Here is a 12,822-nt window from a genome sequence, read left to right on the forward strand (position 1 = left end):
CTTATACAAGAATAAATCCCAGACGGATTAAAGATCTCGCTGTGAAAAGCAAAATTAAAACAATTTAGGGTAGAATATAGGGACTCATCTTTATGATATGGAGGTAGGAAGTGATTTCTTAATCAAGACACATAAAGCACAAACTTCTAAAGAGGTTGATGTTGCCACTCTAATTTATAGGGCATGAATGTATCTTACATCCACAAGCCATAAAAACGGTTCTGTTCATTGACCATGATTCAGGTCTGCATCCTGTATGAGGTTATTTGTTGGGCATAGATTCAGGAGAACTGATGCGAGCGGCTGTGTGCTATGGGCCCAGAGCATCCTGGTTCTGGATCCTAACCCACCGTGTGAGCCAAGAAGTCTCTCCCTTTCTGTGTCTCCTTTTTCTCATCTGCAGATGGAGTTTTGAGGGGGTGGTCGGGTCATCTACAGACCCCTTTGTGGCTCTGCTGGGCTGTGGGCTAGCAGAGGAAGAGCTCCCCAAGATGACTGTAGCTCATGTCAGGCACATAGTAGGTCTTCAGGACACACTTGTCAGATGACCCAACAAATTAAGCTGTGTGACTCCTCAGAGGCTTGTGTTCTGAGCTACAAAAATCCCCACCATGTGTGGGGTTGAACGCTGGTTCTGCAGGACGGCGATAAGAGTGCACCCCAGAAAGACCCCCACCCAGCCCAGCCCCCGTGTTTGGCCCAGGAAGCTCCTGTGACTGGCCCATCTCTTCAGGCAGTTCTTAGGGTCCCTTCCCACCTGCACCCACAGCTTCTCCTGTCGCTGGCCAGAATCTCGGGTGACCATAGGGCCTCTTAGCATCATGACTCCAGGCTCCTCCCCTCCCTGAGTCTGGGATGAGGTGGACCTGGGCCCTCCTTTTTCTAGGTAGCTGGGGGAGCTCCTCCTGAGCCGTGTTGATGAGACCCCTGTAGTTGAGAAGGCCCCACCCTCAGCCTTCTCTGTTACCAAGCAAGCTTCAGACTGCAGGACGGCTGGGGGCTGGGTGGCTCGCCCGCATGCCTGGGTCCTGGGCCGGGCGCTGGGTCAAGGAAGGTGAGAGGACCACGCCCCCTGCTCCGCCCGCCGCGCTGGTCACTCCCAGCCTTCAGGCCGCGGGCCTCCCGGCTCTAACCAGTCTCCTTTCTGTCTTTGAGGTGGGAAGGCCTGGTGCTCATCGTCTTGTACGTGTTTTACATTCTGATCATGAAGTAAGTGCCCTTCCTCCTCTTCTGGGCTGTCTCACCCCTGGTCTCACATCCTGCTGTAGCCTTTTGTCCGAGCAGGAAGAAAACCTCCTTCAGCCCTTGCGGTCACTTCTGGCCACCCCAGTTCTCTGGGGGACACCCTGCTGGGGCAGCCAGAGTGGGAGAGAGATAGTCAGCCTCTGTGTTAGGGTGCTGTCGCACTTGGGCCGGGGTAGGTGGCTGGCTGGTCGGGGGGAGGTTGAGGCCACTCCCAAAACAAATAGCAAGAGGGGACCTCTCTCCCAGCCCGGTCCACACCCCCGGCCCGTGCCGCAGGGTGACCGCTCGTTTGTGCTGACTCTATAAATCGCCTGATAATTTAATGCCACTCTTTTGAAAGAGCCGGGCACCTCCATTTTGTCAGACTTCATAAAATGCCACCTCTCGGGGCTGCCACCTTGCGCAACTGCACCGGGCACCACTTGTAGTTGTAAAGATGCAGACCTTGGCGCCAGGCTTGTGTACCCTGAGGCCCTCCAGAAGCTGCCCAGGTCAGAATCATCTCAAAGCTACCCATGATGAAATAACATTCAGCCATAAGAAGGGAAGGAAATTCTGACTCATGCCACAAATGTGGATGAACCTTGAGAACATTATACTGAGTGAAAGGGATCCAGTCACAAAAGGACAGATACTGTGCGGTTCCACTTACGTGAGGTACTGAGGAGACGCAGATTCCTAGAGGCAGGCAGCAAGTTAGAGCTTGATTACCAGGTGCTTGGGCAAGGGAGTAATTAGTGACTCGTGGTGAATGGGAACAGAGTTCTGTTCGGGACACTAAAAATTTGGGAACTAGATAGTGGTGATAGTTGCACAAGCTTACGGATGTAATTACTACCACTGAATTGTGCACTTAAAAATGGAAAATAGTTAAAATGGCAAATTTTATGTGGTATGTATTTTTCTACAATTAAAAGAAAAAAAAAGGCAACCCACGAGCTAAGCCACATTCAAGTTTGTCAGTTTCTCCTCACACCTCCGCAGGTAATTAAAAAGGAAAACACCACTGAGGTTTACGACGCTCTGAATCCCCCGTTGACCTAAAACGTTTATAATGTTTTCTAAAAATGGGTGATAAGCTGTCAAACTGCAAGAGAATGGTCCTTAAGCCATCTCCTCTCTGAGTGCCTTGCAGTGGGGCCACCAGCCTGGGGTCTGGGATGGAGTCTGTTCTCGGTGTGGGCAGCAGTGCTGGCTGCGATGGTACAGGGAAAGGCCCCCAGGCAGCGCACGGGAGCAAGGCCGGGCCTGGGAACACCTGCTTCGAGCCTGTTCCGAGGCTGGGCTGAACTTCTCTTGTCAGGACAGGTTTATAGCGCGCAGAGGTAGGCGTCAGCCATTTTCTCGGGCTGAAGGTCTCCTATGGCCCCAGGAGACCCGCTCAGGAGGAGCAGGCCCCCTGCGAGCGCACATTATCCCAAGGTTGTGGTCAGGAGCCTCTGTCAGCTGGGTTGAAAAGCCTCAGCCCCCCACCAGCTCCCCCAGGGCCATGCTCACTGCAGGTGCACAGGGGAAGGAGGTGGGGGAGGGCCCTGCCCTGTCTATCCCGCAGCTCTGACCTCCCGCCTTAACTGACTTGCAGGTACAATGTGAAGATGCAGGCCTTTTTCACAGTCAAACAAAAGACCATTGCAAATGGCAACACGGTCAGCAGTGAGCTGGAGGATGGTAATGATTACTGTGGTAGTAGCTCTGATGACCCTTCCATGCCATTGCTGGGGCAAGGTAAGGCTGAGCAGACAGGAGCGGGCAAGCCATGTCGTTGAAAGTACTCTCCCCTTCTCTTCCGTGCGCACACACACTCCCTCTGAATGGTCACTCTCCCCCTTGGCCACGGGACCCTGAATGAGGAGGGCGCGTCATTTAGGAGGTGTGGCTCAGGGGGGCGTTTACTTAGATGCGAGAAGGATGAATCAAGAGTCCGCCGTCGCGTCCTTGGGGATCGCCCCAAGCCTCCCGAGGCAGCCTCAAGCCTGCTTGGCTTTCCTGAAAGGCAGTGAATTACATCTCTGACCCGTGTCAAAGGCCAGTGACAGGCAGCTGAGGACTTGGGAAGGCAGAGCAGGCTCCGTCTCCCTGTGGTTTCTCAAATGCCAGGCCCAGTTCTGGAGAGCTCTGTTCTAGAGAGACCACTGGCTCCTTGCCGAGATGAACAGCAAGGCCGGGAAGGGTGCCGCGGAGCTTCGAGGACTTCCAGACCCACCCCCGAGAGCCCTGGTGGGAGCCCCTTCCCCTGGGGACTGTGGTCTGGTCTCCTCAGCTTCTCTTTGGCCCCTTGTCTGGGGGTTCTGGGCCTCCGGAGCCAGCCCGTGTCTGTCAGGTTCCCCACATGTCTGGGCCCGACCAGCTCCTGCCTTGGAAACCTTGTCCTCCGCTCTTAATCCAGCCAGTTACCAGGTGACTCCATCTGTGGGGACAGCTGCCAGGAAGGCGAGAGAGTTCACACTCTTTCCCATCCAAGACCTGTGTTAAGGCCTGAATAGATTCTTGGAGTTAAGATCTGGAAAAAAAACAGCTTAAGCTGACATTGTTGAGTTCCACCCACAGTGTTGCTAGAGGCTCCTTTAACCAGGAGAGAGCCCCTTGGACCAGCTACCCGAGGAGTATTTCTCCTTTGTTCCTCATGGCCTTGGGCAAGTCACCCCCTCTTTCAGGTAACTTTAATTCCTTTGTGGTGTCACTGATGTCTCAGAGCGGACTGTTTGCCAGTGTCTGGGACACGTGGAGGCCGAAATCTATATTCCGAGGCCCTCTCCCCAGCCTCCACCCTGGGGTGGGTCAGGGTAGGAGCTCCCCCCATGTGCGCTCTGGGCAAGCATGCTCTGTCCCGTCCCAGGTAACCCCCAGTAGGAAGGCACCTGTCGTGGGTGCTGAGTGAGGGGTGGATTTCTCCACGTGGAAGGAGGGAGGCTGGTGGGGAGAGGGTGTGAGTGCGGCCAAGGCTACAGCCTGGCTGACGAGGCCTACCCGCGGGCGGGCGGGGTGAGGAAGGAGGCCTGCAGAGGGCAGGGCTGTGCCATGTGTCCTGTTTCTTGAGCAGAGCAGGCTGCCCCGGTCTCAGAAGGGGAGGGAACAGCGTGGCTGCTGGTCTGGATTTTAGCTCCACGGACACCGCGGCACATCCCCACCCACAGTTTCTTAAGACAGAGGCTGCTCCTGGCCGCCCTCGTCCAGGGAGATCAGTGCTCCTGGGGTCCTCTGGACCTCCGTGGCAAGAAGAGAGATTCCACATGCAGAGTCGTTCAGGCCAGTGAGAAGTAGCCGCACCCTCAGGTGCCAGCCCCGGGAGCTACCTGCCACCCCTGTGGCTGACGGAAGAGGCCCGTCCCCAGTGCCACGGGGCAGGGACGTGAGCCACTTCCTCTTCCACGTTGATCCCAGCTGCCCCAAGGCCACAGCCCGTGCAGGGCCTTTCCAGGCGCTCCCTGGTGGCCTGTCTCCCTCACTTTTGTACCCACGACAGTAGGATTTCCCACAAGTTTATTGCTTTTCCCCAAATTTCGAAGCCCAGGGCAGTTTCTAAAAAATTGGAAGATTAGCCACAGGATTGCCCCCAGGCACAGGGAAAGGTGCGAAGATAGGTCTCCCTCCAGCTCTTATCAGGGTGAATGCGCTTAGATAAAGGCCAAGGAGGAAAAGATTTGGGGGGTTGGGGGGGATGCAGGCCTGGAACTGGAGAGGTGGGAAACCCAGAGATACAGCCCCAGTTGGTGGATGCCCCTTCCTTCCCAGAGGGCCATGTGCAGGGCGCTGTCCCCTAGAAGCAGACAGACTGACAGGGGCAGGAAGAAGGAGCGCCTGTACCACCCCGGGGGATGGGGAGGGGCCTGAGGAGACCGGGGCTTCGGGACTCTGCCTTTTCTCACGGTGCTGCCACAGAATCTTTCCAACTCGGAGCTTCTCTCCCCTGGTCCTCAGCCTTCAGGCAGGTCGTGTAAACTACCCCATCCAGGGTTGTCAAAGATTGCTGGCTACTAAGTTATTTCAGGAAGACACGTACACGCACACCCCTGGCTTAGCTGGTATCAGCTTTGGTATTTCCCCATATATGTAAAATCAAACATTTTTAACCCAACCTCTTGACAGGAGAGGACACACTGCCTTTTTACCCCCACTTCTGTTAAATACCTTTATGTACTTAAATGTTCTTAAAGGTCCTACAGTTCAGCTCACCAAGTCAGCTGGAGCCAGTTTTCTCTCGAGGGGAATAGCATCCTCCAACTTTGTTCTGCGTACAGTTGTTTGGGGTTTTTCTCCCTACAAGTTTTACACGTTTTTTACATCACACTTCAGTTCAGCTCAAGAAAGCAGAACACGGTACACCAAGAAAAGGTGACGAGCGCAAAGGCGGGAAGGCACGCCTTCGTGTCCTGTCACGGCTGGGGGTCTGGCCTCTCCTTGTTGGCTGTCAGGTGGCCTTGAACACAGCCTGACAACCAAGGCCATCTTGATCACTGGCTGGGCTCACTCTGGGTCCTTTCCAAGCTGCCCTGGCCCTAGACACAACTTTGGCTTGGAACAGGGAGAGAGGGAAGGATACCTGGCCTTAGGCTGAACTGCCGGAGAAACATGCTGTACCTGGTTGGGTTCCCTGCTGGGCCAGCGCCCTTGGCTTGGACATATCACCCTGTGCTGCCACTTGGTGGGCGGTGCCAGGACGAGGTGCCTGAGGAGTCAGGTATCATGGCTCTTCCCTCCTCCTGAGCTCGCCTGTTCCCCCAGGTGGTGCCCACGGTAGGGCTGGTTCTACCCACGGAGCCTGCGGCTGTTCTGCTGGTTCCCCCCTCCCTCTGAGGTGCAGGCTGCAGAGGAGGGAAGGAGTCCAGCTTTCCTGAAGCAGGGCGGGGCAGCGGGCGCGGGGGCTCCCCGATCCTCAGAGTGGGACCGAGCCAGGAGAGGGGGCCCTCCAGAAGGCCAGAGGCCCCGAGCATCGAAGCCCCTCTACTAACACCCTCCTTCACATAACCAACCCCCTGGCATCTGGGCCACTATCGAGAATGCTGTCCCAGACTCCCCGGTGTCCACCGCACGCTAATCACCTCTGGCAATCTCTGTTGGCCTTTGTCTCCTTAACTCTTCTCCTCTTCTAAATTGTAAGTAATCTGCTTTCATCCAAGCCGTAACACATGCATTTACAAAACAAAATCCGTGAGTCCAGCGCACGCCTTGTTGGAGGTTAGTGTCTGTCTCCGAAAAAATGCATGGTCCTCCTGGCTTTGGTTCTAACCACACGCCTCCTGTCTGCTGAGCCTTGCTGCCTCTTTGGTGAGGGTGTGTGTGGCTGGTGTGCATTTGTTCGTGTTTGTGCCATTAACTCCTGCTTAGGTTTGCTCTCGACTACTCCTGGTTACCCTGTTATCCAGGAAGGACACTCACCGGGAGCCGGTGACCAGTGGAGAGGGATGGGCATATCCGCCTTGATAGCCCCTTGGAGGGGAAAGCCCCCTGCTTCTGTGTGCTGTGTTCCGGAGTGCTTCTGTTTCTGGACCCTCTGGGGCTCTGGAATTAAATGTCAAACCCCCGGGACTCGAGCTTGGAGCGTGTTTGGGAAGGTGGCAGGGCAGGTCTGGGCACTGGGGAGGTTTGTTCTTCAGCCTTATGAGTGGAAGCAAAGGGTCAGAGAGAGTGGCCTCCCTGCTGGAGGGTGCTGGTTTTACTGGAGACACTGGGCTCGGCCAGCAGCTCTCCGTGCACCCTCCGCAAGCAGGCTTCTCCTGGGTCTCAGTTGCCTCGCCCAGGGCGTGTGAGCCAGGTCTTTGACCTCACTGCCTACCTCATGGAGAACAAATTTGGAAGCATCCTTCTGTGCCAGGTGGAGATGGTTCCTCTAAGACAGAGCAGGTGGCCTCGTGGGAAGTTTAGGGCCGGTGCTGTCTGGTGCCTCCCAGCATTTTCCATCCCAGGGGGCCCTTGTCAATTTGTAAAGTTTTGTCTGAGCCTCTGTAAACAGCAGGAAAGAAAGATCCTCTCAGAGTCAGGGGTGAGAGGTGGCAGGAATCCTGTCCACTTTGTAGGCGGGCTGCCCTGTGAGGCTTAGACGAGGAACTGAAAGACCCTTGCAATTCGCCAAGACTGGGCCCCAGAAGAGAGGGGCATCGATTGGCGGAGGGGCTGGCGGTGGAGATGGGGGAGTGGTCCTGTAACAGGGGGACTTTGGGGCTCTGTCCAGTGCTTGCAGGCGGTTCAGACCCCGTGGCCCACTTGACTAAGGGGATGAGCTGCAGCCAGGCTTCCAGGCGGCTACCAGCTGCCGAGACCACAGCCCGAGAAGTCTGCACCGAGAGGGGAAGCCAGTCGCCCCAGCCCTTGGGTTTGGCCCCGGGGGATCTCAGCGCTAATCAGGGCTTTGTGCTCAATATAGTGAAGGAGGAGCCGCAGTACAGCAAAAACCCAGTGGTGATGGTGGATGAGGTCATGAGCTCCAGCCCTCCCAAGTTCACCTTCCCAGAAGCAGGCTTACGCGTAATGATCACCAATAAGTTTGGGCCCAGGACTCGTCTGCGCATGGCCAGCAGGATCATAATTAACGAGGTGAGTTTGCTTCAAGGACCATGAGACCATGAGAGCGAGTGGCCTCGGATGGGTTCTGGCAGTATGAGGGGGCCCTGGCTTGTCAGCACACTTTCTGGTGTTGGGCCTGGGGTGTCCTCTGCCAGGCTGGCATTTATCACCGCACCTGTTGAAGGAAGGAAGCCCAAACCTCACGCACAGGCAGCAAATGGTCTTATCGGGAAGGATTTTAAGGCAGGTAGCAATCAAATACCATGCCTGCCATGTTCTGCTAAGTATTTTGTCAAGTACTAGAGTAAAACTAATTGGAGAAAGGCTAGTCTGAAGTATGGATTGTTTATTTTAACTGTTATTCAGGGCAAAAAAAGAATGAATACACACCTGTTCTCTATGAGTAGAGCGACTCTAGGAGGAAACTGAGAAACCTATAGAAACCTTCTGGTTTGTCTCTCTCAGCATGTGGATCCGTCACCTCCTTCGTGGTGTAACCTATGCCTCTTTTTTTTTTTTTTTTTTTTTTTTTTGCGGTATGCGGGCCTCTCACTGTTGTGGCCTCTCCCGTTGCGGAGCACAGGCTCCGGACGCGCAGGCTCAGCGGCCATGGCTCACGGGCCCAGCCACTCCACGGCATGTGGGATCTACCCAGACCGGAGCACGAACCCGTGTCCCCTGCATCGGCAGGCGGACTCTCAACCACTGCGCCACCAGGGAAGCCCCATAAATATTTTTAATGGGAGCCAGACAAAGATGAGCTGTGCAAAGGCAAACAGATTCTTGGGAGCATGAAAACCTGTTGATTTCTTGAAATGTGGCCTCTACGTTTCCCTGGTTTTGTAGAAACCCACAGACTTGGCGAGCAAAGTCAGCTTCTGCTTGGGTAGAAAGGAGGCAGACTTGGTCAGTAGCTACAAGGAGATGGGGGAGGGAAGGGGACGGTTCGGTTCAGAGCACACCCATTTCACGTGGCAAAAGACTTAGACAGCAGAGGCCTTCCGAATGGCCACTAACCCAATCAGGATGCTCAACATCATTCGTTGTTAGGGAAATGCAGATTAAAACCACCATTAGATACCACCGCCCATCCACCAGAATGGCTAAAATGAAAAGGATTGACAGTATCAAACGTTGACCAGGATGGGAAGCAACTGAAATTGTAATCCGTTGCTGGTGTGAGTGTAAAATGGTTCAACTTGCACCTACCTTATGACCTAGCAACCCCACTCCTAGATAAATACCCAGGAGAAATGAGCGCATATGTCTACAAAAAGATGTGTACACAAATGTTCATGGCATTCTTCATGATAACCAAAAAGGGGAAATAACCTAAATGCCCGTCAACAAGCAAAGGATATGTTGTGTGTTAGTCACAGGATGGACTACTATACAGCCCTGAAAAATATCAAGTGACTGCTGTGTGCAGCAACAGGGATGAACCTCACAGATATTCAGTTGAGTGAGAGAAGCCAGACATAAAATAATATGTACTCTTTGAATCCATTTGTAGGAAGCTCAAGTTCAGGAAGAACTAATTGATGTTTATAAAAGTCAGAATGGCGTTACCTTGGTTACCCCTGGAGAGAGGGGACCCTAAAGGAGTCTTTGGAGGGGCTGGAAATGTTCTATGTCTTGATGTGAATCATCATTGGGCTGTTGGACACATAATATAAATGCACTTTTTGTGTGAAAAAAAATTTTTTTAAACGATGCAAAGTCTCTCCTGTGTGACTGTTTTCAGGTGGTTTATGACCATCTACTGGGCGGATGCAGAATGATCGCTGTCATCCAGTGACATGGGATGGGTTGTCAGGTTGACGCTAAGAAGAGGAGGCCCAGGGCTCTGACTGATACCCTCGCTGGTATTGGTCCAAGTGGAAATGAGCAAACTTAGCTGGATTCCAAAGTCCCTGGGCCATTTTTCAGGCAAACCCATCTCCAGGGGCGTCGTTCTCGAAACCCCTAAGGGCCGCCACATGGGAGGAACAAAGCAACAGGGCGACACTTTGTCACACGCCTGGGTGTCTGTCTTGCCTCCTGTCCACGCAGAGGCAGAGGCTGATCAGCTCGGCAAACGGTGTGAGCAGCAAGCCACTTCAGAACGGGAGACACGAGAGCATAGAGAACGGGAACGTTCCTGTGGAAAACCCTGCAGAGCTGCAACAGGAGCGGGAGCAGCCGCTGCCACCCCCAGAGCCAGAGCTGGTCGAGGCCGCTTTCCTGTCCCCCTTCTCCATGCCCGGTGAGTTCAGGGCGGGGGGGTGCTCCCGGGCTACACTGCTGGGGGCTCCGAGGGTCCAACCCCGGGTCTTCAGGATGGAGAGTTGGACCCATGAGGGCGGGGGAGGCTGGTGGGAAGGGTGGGCATTAAGTCACTCGGCGAGCACCTCCTAAGTGCTGAACTGTGGGTTAGAGCTGCACCGGGATGCAGGCACAGCCCAGGGCTGGGGAGCCTGTGTGCCAGACGGCCGGCCAGATGGAGACTTGGGAAGTGCCAGTAACCCCCAGTGACTGCACTCAGATGCCCAGGGCATCGAGGCTTTCCCATGCAGTAAGAGAAACAGCCATGTGTGTTACTTTTATGGGCATGCTCAGACTCTCCAGCCCTTCCAGCACGGGCAGGCTGTTTTGCCCATGCGTTGTACATTTGCTGGGACAGGATATTCTGAGGCCATAAATGACCTTTAGACAGTTACGCCTTATCTATTTGATGACATCTCCTACCTATAAGTAAGTCAGAACAGGCGTGACTCTGCCCCCAGCCCTGAGCATCCTCCCATCTCATTGGACGGGCCCAGTGTCATCTGACTGCCAGCTCCGTGCTGACCTCACCTCTGCTGCATCCACACTGGCCTCCTCACTGTCCTTCCCAGAACAGTAGCAGGTGTGCTCCTGCCCCAGGACCTTTACACTTGCCCTTTGCTGGAATGCGCTTTCCCCAGTTATCTATATGGCTCCTTTCCTCACCTTCTTCGGGTCTCTGCAGAAACGTCACCTTCTCGGTGTGGCCTTCTTCGGGTCTCTGCAGAAACGTCACCTTCTCGGTGTGGCCTTCCCTGACCACCCTAATTTAAGTATTTTATCTATTTGGTTATCTTGTGTCTCCCCGGCTAAAATATCAGCTCCGTGCTGGCCGAGATCTTTGTCTGTTTCATTCACTGTATCCCCAGTGCCCAAGCCCGACACGTAGTAGGTGCTTAGTAGATATCCGTCAAATGAATGAATTCAGGAGTTCGTGCGCGAGAGGATCCCAGACACACCCAGTCTGTCTTCATCTTTAACCAAACTCCTCTGCAGTCCACGATGGGAAATGAAGGCCTGAACTCTTTGGCCTCATCTCAGAGGTTTTTTCTTGGTGTCCTGCCATCCTGAGAGGCAGCAGAATTCCAAATTTTCAAGTCCAGAACTTGATGTTTTTCTGAAAAGAATTCTATGTTTTTAACATCAGGCTTACAGACCACACCTGATTTGGGACATGGCTTGGGGGGGTAGAGGGGAGAGGCTGCCCCAGCCCCTCGTCCCCATCTTTGTGGGGACACTCCTGCTTCCCAAATAGATGGTGTGGGCCCTCCTGGACTGGGCTACTCTGCCCCATGCTTCATCTGGAAAATATAGGTTCTATTTGCAGTCACAGGGCTTCCTCGGAGTTTCTGGATTAGAGTCTCCAGAGCGTGCTGGGCACAGCTCCCCGGGGGCTCTTCTCCAAATTCAGGGCCTGGTTCCCAAAGCCAGATAGTCCAAGGACTGGAACGTGGCCTGGGAATCTGCATTTTCAAACCTAGGGGCCTAGGCCAGGTTAGGAATTGCTGCTCCTGGTCAGCACCTCCCAGCCTTCTTTCACATTAAGGGAAGACCCAGAAAGTGGAATGTATTTCCCCCACTGAGGTCACAGAGGGGCCCAGCCCAGGGGTTGGGTCCTCCCCAGGGCCCCCTCTGCTGACCAGAGGGCTGAGGGATCTGTATCTCGGCCTGCCTCTAAGACATCCCTGGCACGTCGGCCCACCTTCCAGAACACTCTGTGGGAGCAAAGGTCATGCTCAGCCAGCTAGTCTGGTGGGCTAAAGGTCGAACTGTCTTTGGGTGGGAGCTTGGCCCCTGGGACTGGGGCTGGGACACTGAGGGAGGGAGGGTTGGTCTTCTCCAGGTCCTGGAAACCTGTATCAGATCATCCGTTTAGATATGCAGGAAAAAGAAGCTTTCTGTGGGGCGGAATCCTGGGAGGGAGGTGTGTCCACCCAGAGGAGAGCCTGCTCCAGGGCTGATGGACCAGGACGGGCCTGCCCCACCTAGCGTTTCTTACTTCTGTGGTCCTGAGAGGTCCGGACACAGTCCCCTGGGTACTGCACGTAGCCTCGAGCCGTCACATCACCAGCCAAGTCCACGTGGGGCTGAGAACAGGGGCTGTAGTCACCAGTGGGGTTTCAGTTCCTCAGGACCTGGATGCCAGATGCCAGGGAGGCCTGGAGTGTGGCCACAGAGAGGGAGATGCATCCGTTGTCCAGGAAACAGCCTACCTTGCTGGGGAGTCAGACTGAGAAGGGGCTACTGTTCGGGGTGTTCTGTTCTCCAGCCCCAGGAGGCGGATGCAATCCCCATTTTACAGACATGCGGCCCGACGGGGTCACCGTCCCCACCACCCTGTACTGCCGGTTCGTCTGGATCCTGGTCCTGATGCTGCTCATAGACCACGGCTCTGCAGGAAAGCAGGGAAGGGACGCGCCCTTTTTGGTAGCTGCTATTCTATAAAGTGAGGCAGCCCCATGTCAGGGCAACTCATCTTTCCATTTCCTTGAAACCTTGAGTTTGGCAGGACTTTGTGGGGTTGCCCCAGAGCCAACTACCTCCTCCCCTTGTCCTGCTGCCAGGATCTGATGCTCCTTAGAGAAGTGGCTTATGGGAAATCGGGTCTAGCTCCCTGCAGGGACTCTGGGCAGGTCACCTCCCGGGGCGGGCGGCGGTGCTTATAGTGCTGCTCTCTTGCAAAGGCCAGGACCAGGTCCCTGCCCCCATGAGCCCTTCCCCAGGGAGCTCTGCCCTTCCTGGTGGGCAGGGGCTTCCTGTTGAAGTTGGTTC

General features: G+C 54.8%; 1 protein-coding gene across 3 annotated transcripts in view; it reads left to right on the forward strand.

The window, feature by feature from the left end:
- Positions 1–12,822, forward strand: part of SLC24A4 (solute carrier family 24 member 4) — a 640,065-nt gene that overhangs the window by 122,982 nt on the left and 504,261 nt on the right. For all 3 annotated transcript variants that reach the window (XR_007475862.1, XM_004262348.2, XM_033419093.2), the window contains exons 9-12: positions 1,156–1,209; positions 2,828–2,970; positions 7,607–7,776; positions 9,799–9,991. Coding sequence is in view for 2 of the 3 variants with exons in the window: in XM_004262348.2 (XP_004262396.1) it covers positions 1,156–1,209; positions 2,828–2,970; positions 7,607–7,776; positions 9,799–9,991 (560 nt within the window). In the remaining variant the exon portion in view is untranslated. The remainder of the gene's footprint in view (positions 1–1,155; positions 1,210–2,827; positions 2,971–7,606; positions 7,777–9,798; positions 9,992–12,822) is intronic.

The sequence above is a fragment of the Orcinus orca genome, chromosome 2 (assembly GCF_937001465.1).
Source record: "Orcinus orca chromosome 2, mOrcOrc1.1, whole genome shotgun sequence".
NCBI lineage: Eukaryota > Metazoa > Chordata > Mammalia > Artiodactyla > Delphinidae > Orcinus > Orcinus orca.